Source organism: Pan paniscus, chromosome 18 (assembly GCF_029289425.2).
Source record: "Pan paniscus chromosome 18, NHGRI_mPanPan1-v2.0_pri, whole genome shotgun sequence".
In the NCBI taxonomy this organism is placed as follows: Eukaryota; Metazoa; Chordata; class Mammalia; order Primates; family Hominidae; genus Pan; species Pan paniscus.
In genome coordinates, this window is record NC_073267.2 from 1,547,321 (window position 1) to 1,570,724 (window position 23,404).

Below are 23,404 nucleotides of genomic sequence, written 5' to 3' on the forward strand. Positions count from 1 at the left end.
AGGGCCCTCTCCACCACCCCAGGACCCTCTCCACTATTCCAGGACCCTCTCCACCACCCCAGGGCCCTCTCCACTATTCCAGGACCCTCTCCACCACCCCAGGGCCCTCTCCACCACCCCCAGGACCCTCTCCACTATTGCAGGACCCTCTCCACTATTCCAGGACCCTCTCCACCACCCCAGGGCCCTCTCCACCACCCCAGGGCCCTCTCCACAACACCAAGGCCCTCTCCACTATTCCAGGACCCTCTCCACAACACCAAGGCCCTCTCCACTATTCCAGGGCCCTCTCCACCACCCCAGGGCCCTCTCCACCACTCCAGGGCCCTCTCCACCACCCCAGGGCCCTCTCCACCACCCCAGGGCCCTCTCCACTATTCCAGGGCCCTCTCCACCATCCCAGGGCCCTCTCCACCACCCCAGGGCCCTCTCCACCATTCCAGGGCCCTCTCCACCATTCCAGGATCCTCTCCACCACTCCAGGGCCCTCTCCACTATTCCAGGGCCCTCTCCACCACTCCAGGGCCCTCTCTACCACCCCAGGGCCCTCTGCACTATTCCAGGACCCTCTCCACCACCCCAGGGCCCTCTCCACCACCCCAGGGCCCTCTCCACCACCCCAGGGCCCTCTCCACTATTCCAGGGCCCTCTCCACTATTCCAGGACCCTCTCCACCACCCCAGGGCCCTCTACTTCCACCAGCACCCCCAAGAGTCTCAGGCTCCGGGCACTCAGAGGCACCTCCCTGTGCCCCAGGCCAGGTGTCCAGGGTGACCAGCAGGACGTGTCACAGCCAGAAAATCCGGAGGCACCCAGGGGACCCCTGCTTCCCAGGCCCACGCAGCCCCTGTAGGAAGCATTTCTGGGGTTGGGACTCTGGGATCACATTTGCAGAACGCAAACCAGAGAATCTTGACTTAGGACTTTTGAAATCCAAAAAAGAGGAGTTTGTGCCAGAAAAGGAGGAGAAAGTCTAGAGTTGACTGGAAACACTGTCCGGGAGTCGAGGGGCCCAGAGCAGCGGGAGAAAGAACCGGGCCCCATGGGCACCGGGACCCCCACACCATGCCACCTGCTCTCAGGGCCACATCTTGTGGGACCAGGAGGACCCTGGTGGTGGGTCAGGGCCCGGGGGTTCTAGGAGGAGGTGGCTCTGGAAAGCAGAGGGAGGGAGAAGTCCGCCAGCCTGGGACTGACACTCCAATGTCAATGGCGCTGACAGACCTGAGCCGTGGAGTGAGGGACGGAAGGAAACCGTCCCCTCCCAGCCCTGGGGCCCATCCCTCTTCTCCTGCCTGGCCTGAGAGTGCCAGGACACTCTGTGACCCCCAGCTGCTCCCACAGTCCAGACACACACCACAGACCCGGAGCGGTTTCCACACTGTTTAATGGAGTCAAGTCACAAGCAGCCGTCTAGGATTTCTGGGATTCTGTTTCCACTCCCGACTCATCTTTGAGGGCCCCTCCCCGGATCCCCGAGCCCCCTGCCGGCAGGAAAACACAGAGCCTTGAGAGACCGAGAGGAGCAGAAGGGTCTCGGGGCAGGGACCTGCGGGAGGGTGAGGCTGAGACGGGGGAGCAGCAGGGGTGTCCACAAGGAAGACAGGCCCTCCTGGATCATGCAGACCCCACTGCACCCCAGCTAGGGTCTGGGGAACGGCGGGACGTACTGGCGGATCCAGGACACGTAGCTCGTCACGCGGGTGTACATGCCGGGGTAGCCGCGAAGGCTGCAGAGTTTGCCCCAGCTCACCACCCCCACCTGGACCCAGGTGCAATTCCGCCTGCACAGGAGGGGGCCTCCGTTGTCGCCCTGTGGGGAGAGACGGCACTCAGCGAGGGCTCCCCATGTGCCTCCCCATGTGTCCCCCCTAGGAGGGGAGAGACAGGTGGGTCTGGGGTCTCACTGGCCAGGAGCCGTGGTTCCCGTCCCCGGCACACAGCATGTCGTCCTTGATGAGCCGCTCAAACCGCTCAGTGTGGTTGGAAGGAAAGCGGCGGCAACAGATCTGGTTACAGAGGACGTTGCTCCTGACCTTCACTGTCGCCTCCCGCAAGCTGAGGGGCCAGGGCAGTGGTTCTGCAAGGAGATGCAAGGTGAGGCGCAGGGGCCTGGCGGGGACAAGGCTGCAGCTTCTCGTTTTGTCCAGAGCTGAGGCATGCAATTTGCTCAGAGCTGGGCCTTCCCTGGCCAGGGGGTGAGCCCCAAGGCTGCAGTCCTGGGCACAGGAGCCTGGAACCTCAGGACTCACTCTTAGAAATGACTAGGGGCCGGACGCGGTGGCGCGCACCTGTAACCCCAGCACTTTGGGAGGCTGAGGCGGGTGGATCACTTGAGCCCAGGAGTTCCAGACCAGCCTGGCCAACATGGTGAAACCCCATCTCTACTAAAAATACAGAAATTAGCCGAGCATGGTGGCTGACGCCTATAATCCCAGCTACTCAGGAGACTGAGGTAGGAGAATCACTTGAACCCAGGAGGCGGAGGTTACAGTGAGCCAAGATCACACCACTGCACTCCAGCCTGGATGACAGAGAGAGACTCTGTCTCAAAAAAAATAAAATAAAATAAAATTAGCCAGGCATGGTAGCACACACTGGTAGTCCCAGCTATTAAACGCTTGGAGCGCTGAGGTTGGAGGATCGCTTGAGCCCAGGAGTTTGAGACCAGCCTGGGCAACACAGTGAAACCCCATCCCTACAAAAAGAAAAAAACTCAGCTCGGTGTGGTGGCTCGCACCTGTGGTTCCAGCCACTCGGGAGGCTGAGGTGGTAGGATCACTTGATCCTGAGGGTTCGAGGCTGTAGTGAGCTGTGATTGCACCATTGCACTCCAGCCTGGGTGACAGAGCAAGACCCTGCCTCAAAAACAAGTTTTTAAATAAAAAATTTTTTAAAAAAGAAACTATTTGGGAAAAGCATGGGACCAGGACTCCCCCTGGACTGTGTTGTGGTGGGAATGAGACGGTTCGCTCCAGGGGCTGATGCTGCGGGGCCCAGGAGTTCCCGACCTCCCTTAGCTCACGGTTTCTCTGCTGCAAACGGAACAGCAGGCAACTGAGGGTGACGCTGAGGATGGAGTTAACTCACAAAGTGCCTGTTGGGAGGTGGGCGGGGGCACCCCCACGTCATAACCCCAGAACTTGTCACTGTGACCTTATCTGGAAAAGGACCTTTGCAGATGGAATTAAGATGAGGTCAGTTAGATTAGAGACACCATAAATACCATAAATACAGCACCCAGTGTCCGTAGAGGTGGAAGGAGAGGGGAACCTGGAGAAACACGACCGCAAGCCCAGGGGCATGGGGAAGGCATGGAACGGACCCTCCCTCAGGGCCTCTGAAAGGAACCAACCCTGCCCACGCCTGGAGTGTGGACGTTTCACCCGCAGAGCCGTGAGATAGTACATTCCTGCTGCTCTGAGCCACCTGGCCTGTGGCCGTCCATCTCGGCAGTGGCAGGAAGCCATCCAGGACGCGTCGGGAGCCCAGGCCTGCACCGACATTCCGGGTCATCTCTCCACATCCCACCCAAGTGGTCCTGCTCCTGACCTCCACGTCCAATGACACCCCAGCCGGTCACCCAGCAGGTCTTCCCCGAGGGCACGTCCAGGCAGGCGGACGGGAGCGAGACCGGGTGGATGAGCTCAGACAGCGGCACCGGGGCCTCCAGCTTCAGCAGGGCGATGTCCGCACCACCCTGGGCAGACAGGCTCTCGTTGTACTGGGGGTGACGGACGATCTCAACCACCTTCGTCCGCCGGTCGTCCTCATAGAGCCTCAGCTGCCCGACCTGCACTCTAAACACGCAGGCCTCCAACTCCTCCCTGGAGAGAGGAACGGGCACCTCTCAGAGTAAGGCCAGATGCTCAGGACCGGGGCTTTCCCTGAATCCTGGGAGGGGCCCCCGGCACACAGGACACCTGCCCGTCCCCACCCCCACTCCCACCCGCCGAGGGGACAGCAGGCTCCACTCACGGCCCAAGGCAATGGGCGGCGGTCAGCACCCACTCTGGGTGGATGAGGGAGCCCCCGCAGATGGGCTCCCACAGACCCTTCTTCATGCTGTAGAACCTCAGGCTGACCTGCCAGGGGTGCCTCCTGGCTGAGCCGTCGCAGTGATGCCCACCAGCTCACGCCCCACGCCGGGCTCTGAGGGGGATGGACGAGGGTCTTCCCAGAGCTCAGGGGCACCAGGAGAGACCAGCAATCAGATGGTCCCCACCCACCCCAGGGCTGGCACTCTGAGCCCGGGGCAGGGCAAGGAGGGGGTCCTGGGCAGCAGGGGCATTGGGTGGGGCGGACTCGCCTGGGTTCCTGGGCACAGAGCCCATCAGGCAGGGGAGGGTCAGGAGCAGCAGCCACAGCATCTGTGGGGAGAAAGCCGGGGCCTGGGGTGAGGCGATCTGAGCCCCAGCTGGGGTCTGGGAATGGAGAGGGGGGTTCGGAGTGGGCGGCATACTCGTGCCCCAGGTCTCTCTGCCTCCTCCCTGGCATCTCTGGGAGCCCATTTATCTCTCATACAGAGGAAGTGGGTGGGCGGGGCAGCCCCCTCCTGGGCACATTCAGAGTGCTGACAGCAGGTGGGGCCAGGCGCTGAGTTCCACTGGGCGGGACTGGGTCCGGGGCACAGAAGTGCAGTGTGTGAACCACGGCCACCTGAGCTGCAGGGGCGGGAGGCAGCCCTGGGGGCGGGGGGAGGTCTGAGAAATGGTCAACGCCAGGAAGAGAAGCAGCAGCAACATCCCGGCTTGGGCGGGGGGGAAGGGGGAGGGAGGGAGGGGGGAGGGAGGGAGGGACACACGTGTTAAAGGACAGCCGTTCCGTTCTCCGGCCAGGTCTCCTCCCTCACCCTCACCTGGGACACCCACCGTCCTTGGGAAGGGTTCACTTCTCGGTGCCTGGAGCCTGTTCTCCTCTTTGGCCCAAAACGTCCACCCCCCCGAAATAACCCCAAGTGCCCCTACCCCGTGACGGCCTCGGCTGCAAGAACCAGCTCCAGGAGAGCGCAAGTCACCAGCCAGGGGGCAACGGAGACAAGCCCAGGACGCAAGGAGCAGCCCCAGTCCCCGACCTCTCTGGGGACCTTCCGCTGCCCGGAGGTGCTGGGGTGGGGGCAAGAAAACATGACCCATTCTGGACTTGTCAGCAGCTCCAAGGAATGAGGACTTGACATCCCCTTTAGTCTGTTTCCAAGACCCCAAAGTGCCATGGTGTTTTGTGTTCACCCATGGGAGAGGGTCATGAGGACCCAGGAGCCCTTCCCCATCGACCCCCCAGCACCACTGTCCCCAGAACATCAGGATGCTGCTGGAGGTGACTGTCCCGGTGCTGGTTCCCCTGTGGAGACTCCCCTGGCTGCTCTCAGCCTCACCCAATGCCCTTCTTGGCCCTGCTGGACACAGAGCTGCAGACAGAGGTGAAGGAGACAGCGGTAGCCACAGGCATTACCCGATGCAACCCCCAGCCCCCGCCCCTGCCCACGTTGCATCACAGCCGACCCGAGGAGCAGCAGCTCCCAGAGGAAGACACGTTGGGGTCGATGCAGATGCAGCCGGAGATACAGCCTGGTCTCCCTCCTCTGGGTCAGGTCTCCCCCCTCTGGGTCAGGTCTCCCCCCGTCTGGGTCAGGTCTCCCCCCGTCTGGGTCAGGTCTCCCTCCTCTGGGTCAGGTCTCCCCACTCTGGGTCAGGTCTCCCCCTTCTGGGTCAGGTCTCCCTCCTCTGGGTCAGGTCTCCGGCGCCCTCCCCCCGGCCTGCAGGGCTGCATTAGGATGGGGAGTTTGAGCTCAGTTAGAGACCAGCCCCAGAAACGCAGAGAGAGGGTGCAGGCCGTCCACAGCCCTCTCCCCGCTCTCTCTCCTCCCCTGCCTGCACAGCCAGCAGCCTGGTCCAGCTCTCTGTGTCCCATCGCCAGGGTAGCATCCTCCAGGTCTGCGAGCGACAGCAAATGCACGCGGATCTGCAGCAATCTCAATTCTTGCCTCCTCAGAAGAAAAATTCAGCTGAGGGGCAGAAGGCAGAAGGAGAGACTGAGGCAAGTTTTTAGAGCAGGAGTGAATGATTATTAAAAAGCTTTAGAGTCCAGGTGCGGTGGTTCATGCCGTAATCCCAGCACTGTGAGAGGCCAAGGCGGGAAGACCACTTGAGGCCAGGAGTTCAAGACCAGCCTGGCCAACGTGGTAAAATCCTGTCTCTACTAAAAATACAAAAATTAGACGGGCGTGGTGGCGCATGCCTGTAATCCCAGCTACTCGGGAGGCTGAGGCAGGAGAATTGCTTGAACCCGGGAGGCGGAGGTTGCGGTGAGCCGAGATTGCGCCGCTGCACTCCAGCCTGGGTAACAGAGTGAGAACCTATCTAAAAATAATAATAATAAAGAAATAAAAATAAGCAGCTTTAGAGCGGGAACAAAATGAAGGCAAGTACACTTGGAAAAGGCCCAAGCAGGCAACTCGAAAGACAAGTCTGCAGTTTGACCTTTGACTTGGGGCTGTTTGTTTTTTGAGACGGAGTCTTGCTCTGTCACCCAGGCTGGAGTGCAATGGCGGGATCTCAGCTCAGTGAAACCTCCACCTGCCGGGTTCAAACGATTCAGGCATGCGCCACCACGCCTGGCTATTTTTTGTATTTATAGTAGAGACAGGGTTTCACCATGTTGGCCAGACTGGTGTCAAACTCCTGACCTCATGATCCGCCCACCTCGGCCTCCCAAAGTGCTGGGATTCCAGGCGTGAGCCCTCGCGCCCGGCCTGACTTGGGTTCTTATAGGTTGGCATGCTTCCGGGGTCTCGCATCCCGTCTCCCGAGATTCCTCCCGTGAGTGGGCTGTCTGCGTGTGCCATGGCCTGCTGGCGCTCGGGAGGGGAGCGTGTGTGGTGTGTTTGCCGCAGTCGTGCGTGTGCTCACTTGAGGTGCTCTTCATGACCAGCCGCAGGTCCCTTGAAGGCCATAGGCCAGTTAAACTCTGCCATTTTGCCTCTTAGTGTGCCTGCTCCAGCCCCCTCGCCCAGCTCCTGAGATCTTACCGGGAAGCTGCTGATCACCGGTTTCAGGTGTTTGCTGTCTATTGGGAGCCTGCCTTTCCCTGGTGCCAGCTGCAACAAGTATTATGTTAGACAGGCAGTTAACAACCGCCTGACCATCGCCCGAAGGACGCCTGACGCTCCCGGTGTGTGGGAGGGGGAGCCCTCTCCTGCCCTGCCCGTGCCTGACCAGCTTCTGCTGTCACGGGCCCAGCAATCGTAAGTGACCAGCAGGACACGCTCCTATGACGAACAGCCCCACCCGGTGAGTTTGTTTCCCACCAGAAATCTCCTTCCTCCTGAAACCTGGGTGGGCGCCACTCAGCCCACTCGGTCTGGCTCTTGGTCCCCCTCGGTCCTTCTCTCTTGCTTCCTCCTTCACCGTGGGATACCCTGGCACCCCCTTGGCCTTCTGCCACCACGGGAAGCTCCCGAGGCCTCCCCAGAAGCCAAGCAGATACTGATGCCGTGCCGTACAGCCTGCAGAACTACAAGCCTCTTTTCCCTCTCCTTTCCTCTTTTTTTTTTTTTTTTTCAGATGGAGTCTCGCTCTGTCACTCATGCCGGAGTGCAGTGGCACGATCTCAGCTCACTGCAACCTCTGCCTACTGGGTTCAAGTGATTCTCCTGCCTCAGCCTCCCAAGTAGTTGGGATTACAGCGCACACCACCACACCTGGCTAATTTTGTATTTTTAGTAGAAACGAGGGTTTCACTATGTTGGTCAGGCTGGTCTCAAACTCCTGACCTCAAGTGATCTGCCTGACTCGGCCTCCCAAAGTGCTGGGATTACAGGGGTGAGCCACCGCGCCCAGCCTGACTTTCCTTTCTCCTCTCCTTTCCTCTCCCCTCTCCCCTCTCCTTTCCTCTCCCCTCTCCCCTCTCCTCTCTCCTCTCTCCACTCTCCTTTCCTCTCCCCTCTCCTTTCCTCTCCCCTCTCCCCTCTCCTTTCCTCTCCCTTCTCCCCTCCTCCCTCTCCCCTCTCCCCCTCCCCTCCCCCTCTCCCCTCTCTCCTCTCCCCCCTCCCCTCCCCCTCTCCCCTCTCCTTTCCTCTCCCCCCTCCCCCCTCCCTCTCTCCTTTTCCCAGGCTATTGCTCTGTCGCCCAGTGGCCTGATCTCAGCTCACTCAACCTCCACCTCCCAGGCTCAAGCCATCCTGTCCTCAGCCTCCAGAATAGCTGGGACTACAGGCGCATGCTATCACGCCCAGCTCATTTTCTTATTTTTAGCAAAGATGGGGTTTCACTGTGTCACCGAGGCTGGTCTTGAACTCCTCAGCTCAAGCAATTCTCCCACCTCAGCCTCCCAAAGTACTGGGATTACAGGTGTGAGTCACTGCCTGCACGGTGGGCTGGGTGTGGTGGCTCATGCCTGTAATCACAGCACTTCGGGAGGCTAAAGCGGGAGGATCACTTGAGGTCAGGAGTTCGAGACCAGCCTGGGCTACACAGTGAGACCCCATCTTTTTTTTTTTTTTGAGACGGAGTCTCACTGTGCCCAGGCTGGAGTGCAATGGTGCCATCTCAGCTCACTGCAACCTCTGCCTCCCGGGTTCAATCAATTCTCCTGCCTCAGCCTCCCAAGTAGCTGGGACTACAAGCACCCGCCCCCATGCCCAGCTCATTTGTTTGTATTTTTAGTAGAGACAGGGTTTTGCCATGTTGGTCAGGCTGGAGACCCTATCTCTTAAAAAAAAAAATTAAAAATTAGCCAGGCACGGTGGCACACACCCGTGGTCTTAGCCATTGGGAGGCTAAGGTGGGAGAATGGCTTTATTACAGGAAAGGGGTGCCAATCCAGACCCCAAGAGAGGGTTCTTGGATCTCTCACAAGAAAGAATTCAGGGCAAGTTCACAGAGTAAAGTGAAAGCAAGTTTATTAGGAAAGTAAAGGAGTAAAGAATGGCTACTCTGGCTGGGTACGGTGGCTCACACCTGCAATCCCAGTACTTTGGGAAGCTGAGGCAGGCAGGTCATGAGGTCAGGAGTTCGAGACCAGCCTGGCTAGTATAATGAAACCCTGGCTCTACTAAAAATACAAAAAATTAGCCAGGCGTGGTGGTGGGTGCCTGTAAGCCCAGCTACTCAGCTAGGCTGAGGCAGGAGAATCGCTTAAACCCAGGAGGCAGAGGTTGCAGTGAGCCAAGATCATGCCACCGCACTCCAGCCCAGGCAACAGAGCGAGACTCCATCTCAAAAAAAAAAAAAAAAAAAAGAATGGCTACTCCATAGACAAAGCAGCCCCGAGGACTGCTGGTTCTCCGTTTTTGTGGTTATTTCTTGATATGCTAAACAAGGGGTGGATTATTCATACCTCCCGTTTTTAGACCATATATGGTGACTTCCTGAGGTTGCCATGGCATCTGTAAACTGTCACGGCTGATGGGAGTGTGGCAGTGAGGACGGCCAGAGGTCACTCTTGTCACCATCTTGGTTTTGGTGGGATTTGGACGGCTCCTTTGCTGCAACCTGTTTTATCAGCAAGGTCTTTATGACTTGTATCTTGTGCTGACCTCCCGTCTCATCCTGTGACTCAGAATGCCACAGCGGTCTGGGAACGCAGCACCACAGGTCTCAGCTTCATTTTACCCAGCCCCATTCAAGATGGAGTTGCTCTGGTTCACATGCCTCTGACAACTTGAGCCCGGGAGGCTGAGGCTGCCGTGAGGCTACACTCTATCTCAAAAAAAAAAAAAATTCCAGGAACATGAAGATAATGAGTGATGGTTACATTGTGCATCTTGCGGCAACATTTTAGGTAATTTATCAGCTAGTCTGAAACTACAGGGAAAGAAAGGCAAATTCCCTGAAACAGCTTCCCTCCTCGCACAGGCGCAGGGGCTTCACACGCCTCCCGCTCAGGTCTCTCTGGGCCTGATCCAGGTCACAGACCTCACGTTTCCCAGGCTTTCTGAGCCACATCCATGGGGTGGGCCTGGTGCACCTTCCGAACCTCACCCTGAGTATCTCTTCATCTGCCCGCTCATTTTTATCCTCTAAGACATCTGCAAAACAAAAATAAAATTATAAGCCCCCAACTGACAAAACAGACCCCTCCTCTCCTCCAAGGGGATTCGAAAGTGGCTCAAAACACTAGTTCAGGCCACGCTGGGAAGGGGGATTGGACACGCTTCATTACACCCTGCTCCCTTTGGGATTCAGGCCCCACTGACCAGACTTAACATTAAAACAGAGATTTTTTTTTTTTTTTTTTTTTTGAGAGGGAGTCTCGCTCTATTGCCCGGGCTACAGTGCAGTCACATGATCTCGGCTAACTAACCTCCACCTCCCGGGTTCAAGTGATTCTCGTGCCTCAGCCTCCTGAGTAGCTGGGATTACACGTGCCCACCATCATGCCTGGCTAATTTTTGTATTTTTAGTAGATATGGGGTCTCGCCATGTTGCCCAGGCTAGTCTCGAACTCCTGACCTCAAGTGATCTGCCCACCTTGGCCTCCCAAAGGGCTGAGATTAAAGGCGTCAGCCACTATGTCCAGCCCCAAAATATATTTATTTGATATATTTTTAAATGGCCCTGCAAAGCTGCCTCTTGTGGGGGAAATTTACACTCTGCAGAGAATCGTCTTCCCTTACTAGGTCTTTTTTTTTTTTTTTTTGAGATGGAGTTTCACTCTTGTTGCCCAGGCTGGAGTGCAATGGCGCGATCTCGGCTCACTGCAACCTCTGCCTCCCGGGTTCAAGCAATTCTCCTGCCTCAGCCTCCCAAGTAGCTAGGATTACAGGCATGTGCCATCACACCCAGCTGATTTTGTATTTTTAGTAGAGATGGGGTTTATCCATGTTTGTCAGGCTGGTCTCTAACTCCCAACCTCAGGTGATCCGCCTGCCTCAGCCTGCCAAAGTGCTGGGATTACAGGTGTGAGCCACCGTGCCCGGCCCTTACTAAGTATTTTCAGGAGAGTCTAGCACCTTTTAAGCTCTGGTAAGAGACATTTGCCATCTATTCTTTCTGAAGCCTGCTACCTGGAGGCTTCATCTACATAACAAGAACCTTGGCTTCCACAATCCCCCCTGAACTTAGCCCCATTTTTTTCTGCAGACTTCAACTCTTTAGGCAAAACTTAACTCTTTCAACCAACTACCAGCCTGGAAATCTTTGAATCCACCTATGACTGGGAAGCTCCCCTTAGACATTCCACTTTTCCAGACTGAACCAGCGTGCACCTTGCATATATTGACTGATCTCTGCCTATAACTTTGGTCACCCTAAAATGTATAAAACCAAGCTGGAGGCCAGACGAGTGGCTCACGCCTGTATCCCAGCACTTTGAGAGGCCGAGGCAGGCAGATCACTTGAGGTCAGGAGTTTGAGACCAGCCTGGCCAACATGGTGAAACCCCGTCTCTATTAAAAATACAAAAAAAGCTGGGCACAGTGGCTCACGCCGGTAATCCCAGCACTTTGGGAGGCTGAGGAGGGTGGATCACTTGAGGTCAGGAGTTCAAGACCAGCCTGGCCAATGTGGCAAAACCCCGTCTCTACTAAAAATACAAAGATTAGCCAGGTGTGGTGGCAGGTGCAGGTAATCCCAGCTGCTTGGGAGGCTAAGGCAGGAGAATCGCTTGGACCTGGGAGGCAGACGTTGCAGTGAGCCGAGATCGCACCACTGCAATCCAGCCTGGGCAACAGAGAGCCAGACTCCATCTCAAAAAATAAAATAAAATAAAATAAATTGCCAGGCATGGTGGTAGGTGCTTGTAATCCCAGCTACTTGGGAGACTGAGGCAGGAGAATCACTTGAACATGGGAGGCAAAGGTTGCAGTTGTTAGAAACAAATGCTTGTTCCTTCATGCCAAAAAGAAGAACTAACACTCAGACCAAAAATTTTCTCACCAAGACAATTTACTTTTTTTTTTTTTTTTTTTTTTTTTTTTGAGACAGAGTCTCGCTCTGTCACCCAGGCTGGAGTGCAGTGGTGTGATCTCGGCTCACTGCAGTCTCCACCTCCCGGGTTCAAGTGATTCTCCTGCCTCAGCCTCCTGAGTAGCTGGGATTACAGGTGCCCACCACTACGCCCGGCTAATTTTTGTATTTTTACTACAGACGGGGTTTCACCATGTTGGTGAGGCTGGTCTCGAACTCCTGACCTCGTGATCCACCCGCCTCGGCCTCCCAAAGTGCTAGGATTACAGGTATGAGCCACCGTGCCCAGCCCCAAGACAATTTACTTCTATAGAAGGGTGCATCTCAGGGATGGAGCAATGGCAAGAGCACACCTGGACAGGGGAGGGGAAGGGGTTCTTATCCCTGACGCAGGCAGCCCCTCCTGCTGTGTGGTTGCCCTATTGGCTAGGGTTGGACCACACAGTCTAAGCTAATTCCAGTTGGCTATTTTAAAGAGAGCAGGGGTACGAGTCGGAGTGGCAGAGTGAGTAGTTTGGCAGGAAGGACAGTTACAGAACAGGTGACTCAGGATGTGTCAGGGCAGAGCAGGTGACAGGGTGACTCAGGGCGGAGCAGATGACCAGGGAAGAGATGTCCGCTACTGATTAGAACTGGTGGGAAAGTTGTTTACTGAAACTAGAGGCAAGGGGGCAAAGAGAACCAGGAAGTTAAGCTTTAAAATGGAGAATCAAAGAATAAGAGAGCTGAACAAACTGACATGCTGATTCTTTGAAGAGAAACTCGGAGTTCACTATATTTAACACAGTGAGCTGATACAGTGCCACTGCATTCCAGCTGGCAACAGAGCAAGACTCTCTCTCCAGAAAAAAAAAAAAAAAAAAAAAAAAACAGCTGTAGCCCAGACACCTTCACACATTCTCAGGACCTCCTAAGGCTGTGTCATGGCCAAATCCTTAACCCTGGCAAAATAAACTTCTAAATTGATTGAGACGTATCTCAAATACTTTTTGGCTTACATATCCTTTGTAATAAATCTGTAATAGTAAATAAAGCATTTCCCTGAGTCCTGTGAGCCACTCTAGCAAATTGTTGGGCTCAAGGGGTGGGTCCTGGGAATGGCCTATTTGTAGCCAGGTCAGACAGAAATCGTGGGTAACCTGTGGGTAACCACAGTCCAATGCCTGGCAGGTCAGCGTACCAATGCCAAGGGCTGTAGCAGGGAAGCGTTTTATTTTTATTATTTTTTTAAGACAGAGTCTTGCTCTGTTGCCCAGGCTGGAGTACAGTGGCATGACCTCGGCTGACTGCAACCTCCACCTCCTGGGTTCAAGTGAGTCTGCTACCTCAGCCTCCTGAGTAGCTGGGATTACAGGTGCCCGCCACCACGCCCAGCTAATTTTTGTATATTTAGTAGAGATGGGGTTTCACCATGTTGGCCAGGATGCTCTCAATCTCTTGACCTCGTGATCCGCCCACCTCGGCCTCCCTAAGTGCTGGGATTATAGGCGTGAGCCACTGTGCCCGGCCTGAAATTCTTTATAGACACATATCTCCCCCCACAAAAGATGGCTTTGCAGGGCCATTTCAAAATATAGCAAAGAAACATAATTCGGAGGCCAGGCACAGTGGCTCATGTCTGTGTCTTTTTAGTTTTTTGTAGAGATGGGATCTCACTGTGTTTCCCAGGCTGGTCTCAAACTCCTGGGCACAAATGATCCTCCCACCTGGGCCTCCCAAAGTGCTGGAATTATAGGTGTGAGCCACCGTGTCTAGCCTGAGAAAGGGGAACGCTTGTGTCCTAAAGATGGGTGTATTAATTTCCTGCCACTGCTGTAACAAATTACCACAAACATGGTAGTTTAAAACAGTGGAAATTATTTATGTGTTTAAGTCCTGTCTTTTGTTATTGTCATGATGGCTGTGCCACTCCCTGCTGCCTCCATGGCCACGCCGTCCCCTCCTGTTTGCGTCCCCTCTGTGGAACCCTCTTTTTTTTTTTCAGGTGAAGTTTCACTCTGTCACCCAGGCTGGAGTGCAATGGCGTGATCTCCGCCTCCCGGGTTCAAGCGATTCTCAGGCCTCAGCCTCCCGAGTAGCTGGGATTACAGGCCACCACGCCCGGCTGATTTTTGTAGTTTTAGTAGAGACGGGGTTTCACCATGATGCCCAGGCTAGTTCCAAACTCCAGACCTCACGTGATTTGCCCGTCTTGGCCTCCCAAAGTGCTAGGATGATAGGCGTGAGCCCCCGCACCCGGTGAGCCCCTCTTATTAGAAAGATGCACAGGATCCCGGTGAGCCCCTCTTATTAGAAAGATGCACAGGATCCCAGTGAACACCTCTTATTAGGAAGATGCACAGGATCCCGGTGAACACCTCTTATTAGGAAGATGCACAGGATCCCAGTGAACACCTCTTATTAGAAAGATGCACAGGATCCCGGTGAGCCCCTCTTATTAGGAAGATGCACAGGATCCCGGTGAACCCCTCTTATTAGGAAGATGCACAGGATCCTGTTCAGAGCCCACCTGGATGATTTCCTCTCAGCGTCCTTCACTTTTTCACATCATTGGCTACATGAGACCCAAAGGCTCCGGGAATTAGGACACGGACATATCTGTGGGGAGCCACCCTTGAGCACGCCACCGTGGGGAGGGGACAAGCATGTACAGACACCCTGGAAGATAATTCAGCCACACTTAGTGAAATTAGGGGTACTCGTGTCCCCTCCTGGACAGACTGTGCCCAGAGAAAATTCTCACACAGAAGAAGATCAGGTACCATTCGAACAGGAGTGCATCCGGAGACGAGGTAGGAGGAAGCCACAGATGTTCACTCAGGGGTTCCCTCAGCACCATCACTCGATTCCCAAAGCACGGTGCTGAGAGGAAGTCGCCCCCCGAACAAGAATCCTTGCCTCAGGCTCTGCTCCGGGGGAGCTGATGGGAGACCCAGACCTAGAGCAAACCCTGGGAAAAGTGCCCAGCTCACGCTGCATTCGAGTTCTGCCAGGGAGCACAGCAACGAAGGGTGTGATGGCCCCAAGTGGATTTCACAGCACTAGGGAATCCGAGAGGTTCCGTCCGATCGCCGGATCCTGGCCCAAGGAGCACGGGCCCTGGTTCTTTCCTCCGGGTCCCGAGGCCAGCAGGGTTTCTCCTTCGATGATCCGTCTGTCTGTCCCCCAGGGCTCCCTCCTCCTCCCCCCGCTCCGCACAGCAGGCTGCCCTAGCTCCCTGCCCTCTTCACCGGGTCACCCCCCGCACCCGTCCCCCGGGGTGGGAGGACTACTGGTCGGCCAGCGGCCAAACCTACGCATGTGACCTACAGCGTATTTCACCACGGCAGGTGAAACCTGAGAACCGCGGGGGCAAAGGTAGAACTTTTTTCTTTTTTCTTTTTTTTTTCCTTTCATGTCTAGTCCTGCAGAGATAACTTTTATTTTCTAAGTGAAATAATTTTTCCCTCTCAAGCTCTAAGTCTGTTTGATTCAGTCAATTGAATCCAGACATTTTCAGTCAACGGCCAGCACGGTTCCAGCTGGTTCATTCAGTCATTCATTCATTCATTCATTCCACGGAGAGCTCACTAAGCGCCCGCCACAGGTCAGGCACTGCTCCAGACACCAAGAATACGGCAGTGAACGCACAGGCAAAGGTCCCTGCTCTCCTGGATCCACAAGAGGGCCTGACCCAGGGAACAGGTTTCAGAGCCAAATTACCCCAGCCTCCAAAAGGTTGAGAAATGCTGTATAGCTAATACCCCCCCGAAACGCCTGCACCAAGTGAGCATGCCTGTGTACACCCGCTCCAGCGCACACACACATACGTAAGCGGGTGTAAAATGTGAGCAATTTCTGTAGCCCTGAAAGCCTGTCTAAGAAGCTGAAGTTTGTTTAAAAAAAAAAAATTTTTTTAACAGTGCCAGGGTCGCGCGGGAGGCCAGGTGTGGTGGCTCACGCCTGTGATCCCAACACTTTGGGAGGCTGAGGCAGGCAGATCACCTGAGGTCAAGAGATGGAGACCAGCCCTGGCCAACATGGCAAAACCCCATCTCTACTAAAAATGCAAAAGATGAGCCAGGCGTGGTGGGCGCCTGTAATCCCAGCTACGTGGGAGGCTGAGGCACAAGAATCACTTGAACCCAGGAGGCAGAGATTGCAGTGAGCCGAGATCACGCCATTGCACTCCAGCCTGGTCCACAAGAGCGAAACTCAGTCTTTTAAAAAAAAAAAAAAAGCGTCAGTCTACCTTGCTAAGAAGCTGAAGTTTCACACGTCGGCTTCAGATGGCGGCTACAGCATCCGACCCACCGTCCACGCGCATGGGAATCCCAGGAGCCCAACCCCACCTGGCTGCAGCCCCATGTCAGGAGACCTGGTCCAACCCGCTGTCCCGCCTCCCCACGCCCCTCCTGCTGGGTGGGGTGAGGGCTGAGAGCCCACACGCCCCGGTGTGCGACTCTGCAGAGGAATGACTGCAGGTCTGCCTGCCCTGCCTCAAGCATCTTAGACACCAGTCAGTGCCCCACTGTCCTGGCCAAAGCGTGTCCTTCGTGCCCCAACACAAGCACAGCCCACTCTGCAGGCGCGGCTCTGGGCTCAGGCATCCGGTGTCCCTGGAGGGGTCCCCACAGGCTCAGGCAGAGCCCCTCCCGGGGGCGGCCCCACAGTGACACCCACTCCAGGGCCATGGCCGTGTCCCCTGAGGCACCAGCGTTTCCCGGCAGGGCCAGCAGGGGGCGGCAGGCAGCCCAGGAGGGGGACGGACTCGGCGCGCTGCCTGGGTGGTTGCGCTGTGCTGCTTGGCTGCGCCATCCCACCCGACCTCCCGGCAGCTCTGCCCGGCTGGCCGTCTGTTGAGCCCTGTTGACAAACCTCCCCTGGTCTCCTGCTCCAGCATCCCCCCGCCGCAGGCCCCTCTGCTGACCCCTGCTACCGTCGCTTGGGTCCCGGCACAGCCCTCTTGCCTCTGCCCGCCCCCTCCCGGGCTGCCTCCCCATGGGGCTTCACGCACCTGCACAGCCGGGACAGCCAGGTCTACACTCCACCGGGGTCCCAGGCTCTGGGAGCCCAGCAGGACCCAACCTGAGCTCCCCCCTCGACCCCCGGCCACCCAGACCTGCAGACCCGGCATCCCCCAGCCACGCAAACGCTAGGCCAGGGGGTCACCCTGGACTCCCCCTGCCCTTCCACTCCCTGCAAGTCTGAGTCCCAGGTACCCCTCCATCCACCTCTCTGCGTGCCACACCACCGAGCCCCCACACCCCAGATTTCTGCAGGAGTTCGGCTGACAGGTTTCCCGCGAGGGTCCTGCCCCTCCCAGCTGCTCCACAGCTCTGATCCAAGCAGAATGCCAATTGCTTGTGTTATGAAGACCCTACTCTGGTGCCCCTCTGCCGGCAGGGGGGAGTCCGAATTCCTTGCTGGGCTCGATTCAGGCAGCCCCCACCCCTGAGCCCTCAGCCTGGCCATTCTGAACCACGCCCTGGCCCACTCTCTCTGACCGCACCCTTCACTGCTGCATCCCGGAAACTCCACGCCCACCTCAACGCCACCTCCTCTAGGAAGGCTGCCCGGACCTGTGAGGGTGTTGGGGCCTCTTTCACTGTCCTCACAATAGTGTGGCTCTGGCTCTGCAGCAACTCCCCCCTTGCTGACCATCTCCCCAGCGGCCTGTCAGCTCAGGACGGAGGTGGTGGCAGGAATGGATCCTCCTTTACCCCAGCACGGTGCTGGCCCAGCATGAACACACATTCAGGGAGCTTCTGCTGTCTTGAAAACAAGAGAGAGTAAATATGAAGTTGGGTCGGGCACAGTGGCTCATGTCTGTAATCCCAGCACTTTAGGAGGCCGAGGCGGGCGGATCACCTGAGGTTAGGAGTTCCAGACCAGCCTGGCCAACATGGTGAAACCCCGTCTTTACAAAAATACAAAAAGTAGCCGGGCATGATGGCAGGTGCCTGTCAACCCAGCTACTCGGGAGGCTGAGGCGGGAGAATCGCTTGAACCCAGGAGGCGGAGGTTGCAGTGAGCCAAGATTGCCTCACTGCACTCCAGCCTAGGCGAAAGAGCGAGACTCCATCTGAAAAAATAAAAAATAGGCCAGGCATGATGGCTCATGATAGCTCATGCCTGTAATCCCAGCACTTTGGGAGGCCAAGGCGGGTGGATCACCTGAGGTTAGGAGTTGGAGACCAACCTGGCCAACATGGTAAAAATACAAAATTAGCCAGGCGTGGTGGTGTGCTCCTGTAATCCCAGCTCCTCAGGAGGCTGAGGCAGGAGAATTGATTGTACCCAGGAGGAGGAGGTTGCAGTGGGCCGAGATTGCGCCGCTGCACTCCAGCCTGGGAACAGAGTGAGATTTTGTCTCAAAAAAAAAAAAAAACTAAAACAAACAATAATAAAAATGTTGAATTATAGAGTGGGCGGGGCACAGTGGCTCACGCTGCAATCCCAGCACTTTGGGAAGCTGAGGTGGGGCGATCGCTTGAGCCTAGGAGTTACAGACCAGCCTGGACAACGTGGTAAAACCCAGTCTCTACAAAAGGTACAAAAATTAGCGGGGTGTGGATTAGTAGGGTGTGGTGGTTCACGCCTGTAGTCCCAGCGACTTGGGAGGCTGTGGTGGGAGGATCGCTCGAGACTGGGGATGTCAAGGCTCCAGTGAGACAGGATTGCAGCACTGCACTCTAGCCTGGGTGGCACAGTGAGACTCTGTCTCAAAATTAAATCAAATTACATTAAATTAGCCATGCATGGTGGCTCACACCTGTAATCCCAGCACTTTGGGAGGCCGAGGCAGGAGGGTCCCTTGGGCCCAGGAATTTGAGACCAGCCGGGGCAACACAGGGAGACCCTGTCTCTAAATGTATTATTTATTTATTTTTGAGACGGAGTCTCTCTCTGTCACCCAGGCTGGAGTGCAGTGGTGTGATCTCAGCTCACTGCAACCTCCACCCCCCCGGTTCAAGCGGTTCTCCTGCCTCAGCCTCCTGAGTAGCTGGGATTACAGGCGCCTGCCACCACACCTGGCTAATTTTTGTATTTTTAGTAGAGATGGGTTTTCACCATGTTGGTCAGGCTGGTCTTGAACTCCTGACCTCAAGTGATCCACCCACCTCGGCGTCCCAAAGTGCTGGGATTACAGGTTGTGAGTCACCGTGCCCGGCCAAGGGCTGCGATTTACAGGAGGCCGGAAAGAGCCACCAGGCGGGTGAGGTGGGAGTGCGGGGCATGTGGGTGGGGCACTGCTCAGGGAAAGGCATGGAGGCAGGAAGCAGCACAGGTGTGCAGGAGCCAGGCTTGGGCAGAGGGACGACGTGGAGGGAATACGGCATGGGCAGGCCACTCCTGCCCTATCCGAGGGCTCCTGGTCTTAGCAGCATCTATCAGAGGCAGAACAGGCTGCAGTCGGGGAGAGAGAGGAGGGTACCTGACCCGCCCACATGTACCAGGACAAGAATGCTGCACGCAGAGCCAGGTGGGAGGAGGAAAGGTCACGCCCCACGCACCCCGGTCTGTGGGCTTTTCCGTCTGTTTCAGAGGGTTGGGGGCCAAAAAGCCCTGGCTCCTGGCTGGACTCTCCCTGCATGGGTTTCCAGGGGCTGCCACGACTCCACCGGGCGCTCTCTTTATTCTCTGCAGTGCTCACGACGGTCATTCCAACTGTGCCGGCCACGACCAGGACTGGAGACCCATCCCTCACCCCAATCTGGTCCCGGCCTCTCTCTTCCGCGACAGAGGTGATCAATTTGGGGACTGGCAGTGACAGGCATCCAGTGAGGCCCACCTCTTTGAGAGGGCAGAAAATCAAAGCTGTAGGTCACGGCACAGGGAAACAGAAACGGCCCCAGACTTTGCTCCTACCCCCACCGTTCTTCTAGCGGATGGGGACCTGTGAGCCTGGTGACCACCACCAAGGAAGCGGCACAGTCAGGAGCAAGGGAGCGGGCTTTGCTCCTTCTCCCTACTGAGCCTCCCGGCCTGGGGAATTTGAGACTAGAAGACACCCCCTGCACTCTCTGGGGCCAGCCAGAGGCTGAGGGCCCAGGCCTCTACAGTTAGGGGGTTCCCCCAGGGAGCTCGGGAGGAGCCCTGCAGAGCACAGTAGGATCGAGGCACAGCTGGGTCACAGCCTCTGAGCAGTATCTTCTGAAACCCTCATCCTGGCTGGCTGAGCTGCAGGGGAGACCCCCAGAGAGTCGAGGGCGTGTCCTGAATTGGAGGAGGAAGTGAGGTACATTCGGGCTGGAGGGGCAGGAACCAGAGTCTTTTTTTGTTTGCTTGTTTTTTGTTTTTTTTTTTTTTTGAGACGAGTCTCGCTCTGTCGCCCAGGCTGGAGTGCAGTGGCAAGATCTCCACTCACTGCAAGCTCCGCCTCCTGGGTTCACGCCATTCTCTCTCCTGCCTCAGCCTCCCGAGTAGCTGGGACTACAGGCGCCCACCACCACATCTGGCTAATTTTTTGTATTTTTAGTAGAGACGGGGTTTCACCGTGTTAGTCAGGATGGTCTCGATCTCCTGACCTCATGATCTGCCTGCCTCGGCCTCCCAAAGTGCTGAGCCACCGCGCCCGGCCTTGTTTTGGTTTTTTTGAGACGGTGTCTCACTCTTGTCACTCAGGCTAGAGTGCAATGGCATGATCTCGGCTCACTGCAACCTCTGCCTCCTGGGTTCAAGCGATTCTCCTGCCTCAGCCTCCCCAGTAGCTGGGATTACAGACGCCTGCCACCATGCTCAGCTAATTTTTGTATTTTTAGTAGAGATGGGGTTCCACCATGTTGGCCAGGCTGGTCTTGAACTCCTAACCTCAGGTGATCCACCTGCCTCAGCCTACCAAAGTGCTGGGATTACAGGCGTGAGCCACCGCACCCGGCCCTCCAGAGCCATTTCCTTATTGATGTAGGGATTTTCTGTATCCCAGACTTTTTTGTTATTTTTTTGAGACGAAGCTCATTCTGTCCCCCAGGCTGGAGTGCAGTGGTGCAATCTCAGCTCACTGCAACCTTCGCCTGCCGGGTTCAAGCGATTCTTGTGCCTCAGCCTCCCCAGGAGCTGGGGTGGTGTGCACAACCATACCCAGCTAACTTTAGTATTTTTTAGTAGAGACGGGGTTTCACCATGTTGTCCAGGCTGGTCTCGAACTTCTGACCTCAAGTGATCTGCCCACCTCAGCTTCCCAAAGTGCTGGGATTACAGGCGTGAGCCATCGCGCCCAGCCTATTATCCTGGATATTAACTCCTTCTCAGATATGTGAATTTTTTTTTCTTTTTCTTTTTAAATGGAGTCTCGTTCTGTCGCCCAAGCTGGAGTGCAGTGACGCCATCTCGGCTCACTGCAACCTCTGCCTCCCATGTTTGGGAGATTCTCCTGCCTCAGCCTTCGAAGTAGCTGGAATTACAGGCGTGCACCACCACACCCAACTAATTTTTGCATTTTTAGTAGAGACAGGGTTTCACCATGTTGGGCAGGCTGGTCTCAAACTCCTGAGCTCGAGCGATCTGCCCTACTCAGCCTCCCAAAGTCCTGGGATTACCGGCGTGAGCCACCGCGCCTGGCCTGAGGCTGACTTTTGAGCTGGTTTTTGTGCGTGCTCCGGGGTAAGGGTCCACCCTCACTCTACTGCAGAGGCCCTTATTCCTCTGGGGGAATCGGCCCTCAGTGAAGAGGCCTCTGCTCTCAAACCCCTGTGCAGAGCCTGGCCCCAGCAGGCCCCGGAGGGGGCACCCAGGGCACTGGAGGTCCCGCCCTACCGCAGGCAGCTCTGCATCACACTTCCTGCTCCCCTCCCAAGGGGACCGGGGCAAAGGTGGGCGCGTGCCTGGCACAGTCAGCCACAAGCCTTGCCCAGGATCTTATAGTTACTGATTCAAACCCCCCACCCTCTCCAAGCCTCAGTTTCTCCTTTGTCCCCAGGGAGCTGGACCCAACAAGTCCCCTCTCCTTGAAAACGTGTGCCAGGTGCAGGCTGCTCAAAGGACACTTCTGGGCTGAGGATGCACAACTGAGGGAGCCTCTTCCCTCCCCCACCTGCTCCATGCCCCTCACCCCCACCTGCTCCATGACCCTCACCCCTACCTGCTCCATGTCCCTCAGCCTCACCTGCCACAGCCTCCCCAAACCCCAGCCCCTCCTGGCACTACTTCCCACCAGGACAGGAATTCTCTGAGTGCCTGAGCCATGTCTCCTCAATCCCTCACCACAGACACACAGGGAACCAGGGCCTTGTCTTACTTCTCCTGTTCCACAACCTTCTATGGCTCCCATGGCCCACAGGTTCAGGCCCAGGCCCTCCCCAGCCACACACCACATCCAGTCGGTCTCCCCAAGCCCCACTCATGACAAGCCCCCCACCTCACCAGCCCTGCCCTCTCTGTGCCTGAGGCTGCAGCGGGATCCACCGAGGCCCGTGGCTGTCTTGCTTTTCTTCAGCCACGGCTTTTACTGGCTGACGCCTCCCCACACAGCCCTGTGCTGGCATCTTCGCCAGAAAGATGGCGTTGGAACCTTAGCTTATGTCAGGAAGCCAAAGGGCCATATCCCTCTGCCAGGCTTGCCCAGGGGGCTGGTTAAGAATGCAGATTTCAGATGGGCGTGGTGGTCCACACCTGTAATCCCAGCACTTTGGGAGGCCGAGGTGGGCAGATCACTTGAAGTCAGGAGTTTGAGACCAGCCTAGCCAACATGGTGAAACCCCGTCTCTATTAAAAATACAAAAATTAGCCGGGTGTGGTGGTGCATGCCTGTAATCCCAGCTACTCGGGAGGCTGAGGCAGGAGGATCGCTTGAACTCAGGAGGTGGAGGCTGCAGTAAGCCAAGATGGCGCCACTGCACTCTAGCCTGGGCAACACAGTGAGACTCCATCTCACAAAAAAGAGGAAAAAAAAAGCAGATTCCCAGGACCTCAAGGCTGGGGGCTGGGACAGCAGGTGTCTAGACAGGCCACGGAGGCTCTGAGCCTGGGAGTTGCAGCCAGGCCAGGCCCCCGCTGGTCTTGGTGGGACAGGGCGGTGCGTGGCTTCCAGGGACTGGATTCTGGGGGAGGCCGCCCCTGCTGCCCTGGACCCACATCCCCACGGCTGCGCCTCCCAGGCAGGCAGACCCAGGGTGTGTGGCTGCCCCTCCTGCTGCAGGTGCCTGCCAGGGAAATGCCCGCTGGGGACCCTGTGGGAGGTGGTGGGGGAATGAGTGAGGGAGGGAGGGAGTGAATGAGTGAGGGAGGGAATGAGTGAGTGAGGGAGGGAATTAATGCATGAGTGAGGGAGGAAATGAATGAATGAGGGAGGAAGGGAATGAGTGAGGGAGGGAATGAATGAGTGAGGGAGGGAATGAGTGAGGGAGGGAATGAATGAGGGAGGGAATGAATGAGGGAGGGAATGAATGAATGAGGGAGAGGGAGGGAATGAGGGAGGGAGGCAATGAGTGAGGGATGGAATAAATGAGTAAGGGAGGGAATGAGTGAGGGAGGGAGGGAATGAATGAATGAGGGAGGGAGTGAATGAATGAGTGAGG

The 23,404-nt window shown here is 56.5% G+C and overlaps 1 protein-coding gene across 1 annotated transcript; it reads right to left on the reverse strand.

The window, feature by feature from the left end:
- Positions 1-1,072: 1,072 nt before the first annotated feature.
- LOC129394317 (uncharacterized) lies at positions 1,073-4,291 on the reverse strand. The gene is made up of 7 exons (XM_055100463.2): positions 4,244-4,291; positions 4,086-4,150; positions 3,584-3,827; positions 3,356-3,494; positions 3,091-3,173; positions 1,908-2,080; positions 1,073-1,813 (listed from the first exon to the last, which is right to left on the reverse strand). The coding sequence occupies exons 1-6, from the start codon at positions 4,289-4,291 to the stop codon at positions 2,039-2,041; spliced, it is 621 nt and encodes a 206-aa protein (XP_054956438.2). The 3' UTR covers positions 1,073-1,813; positions 1,908-2,038.
- Between the last annotated feature and the right edge of the window lie 19,113 nt (positions 4,292-23,404).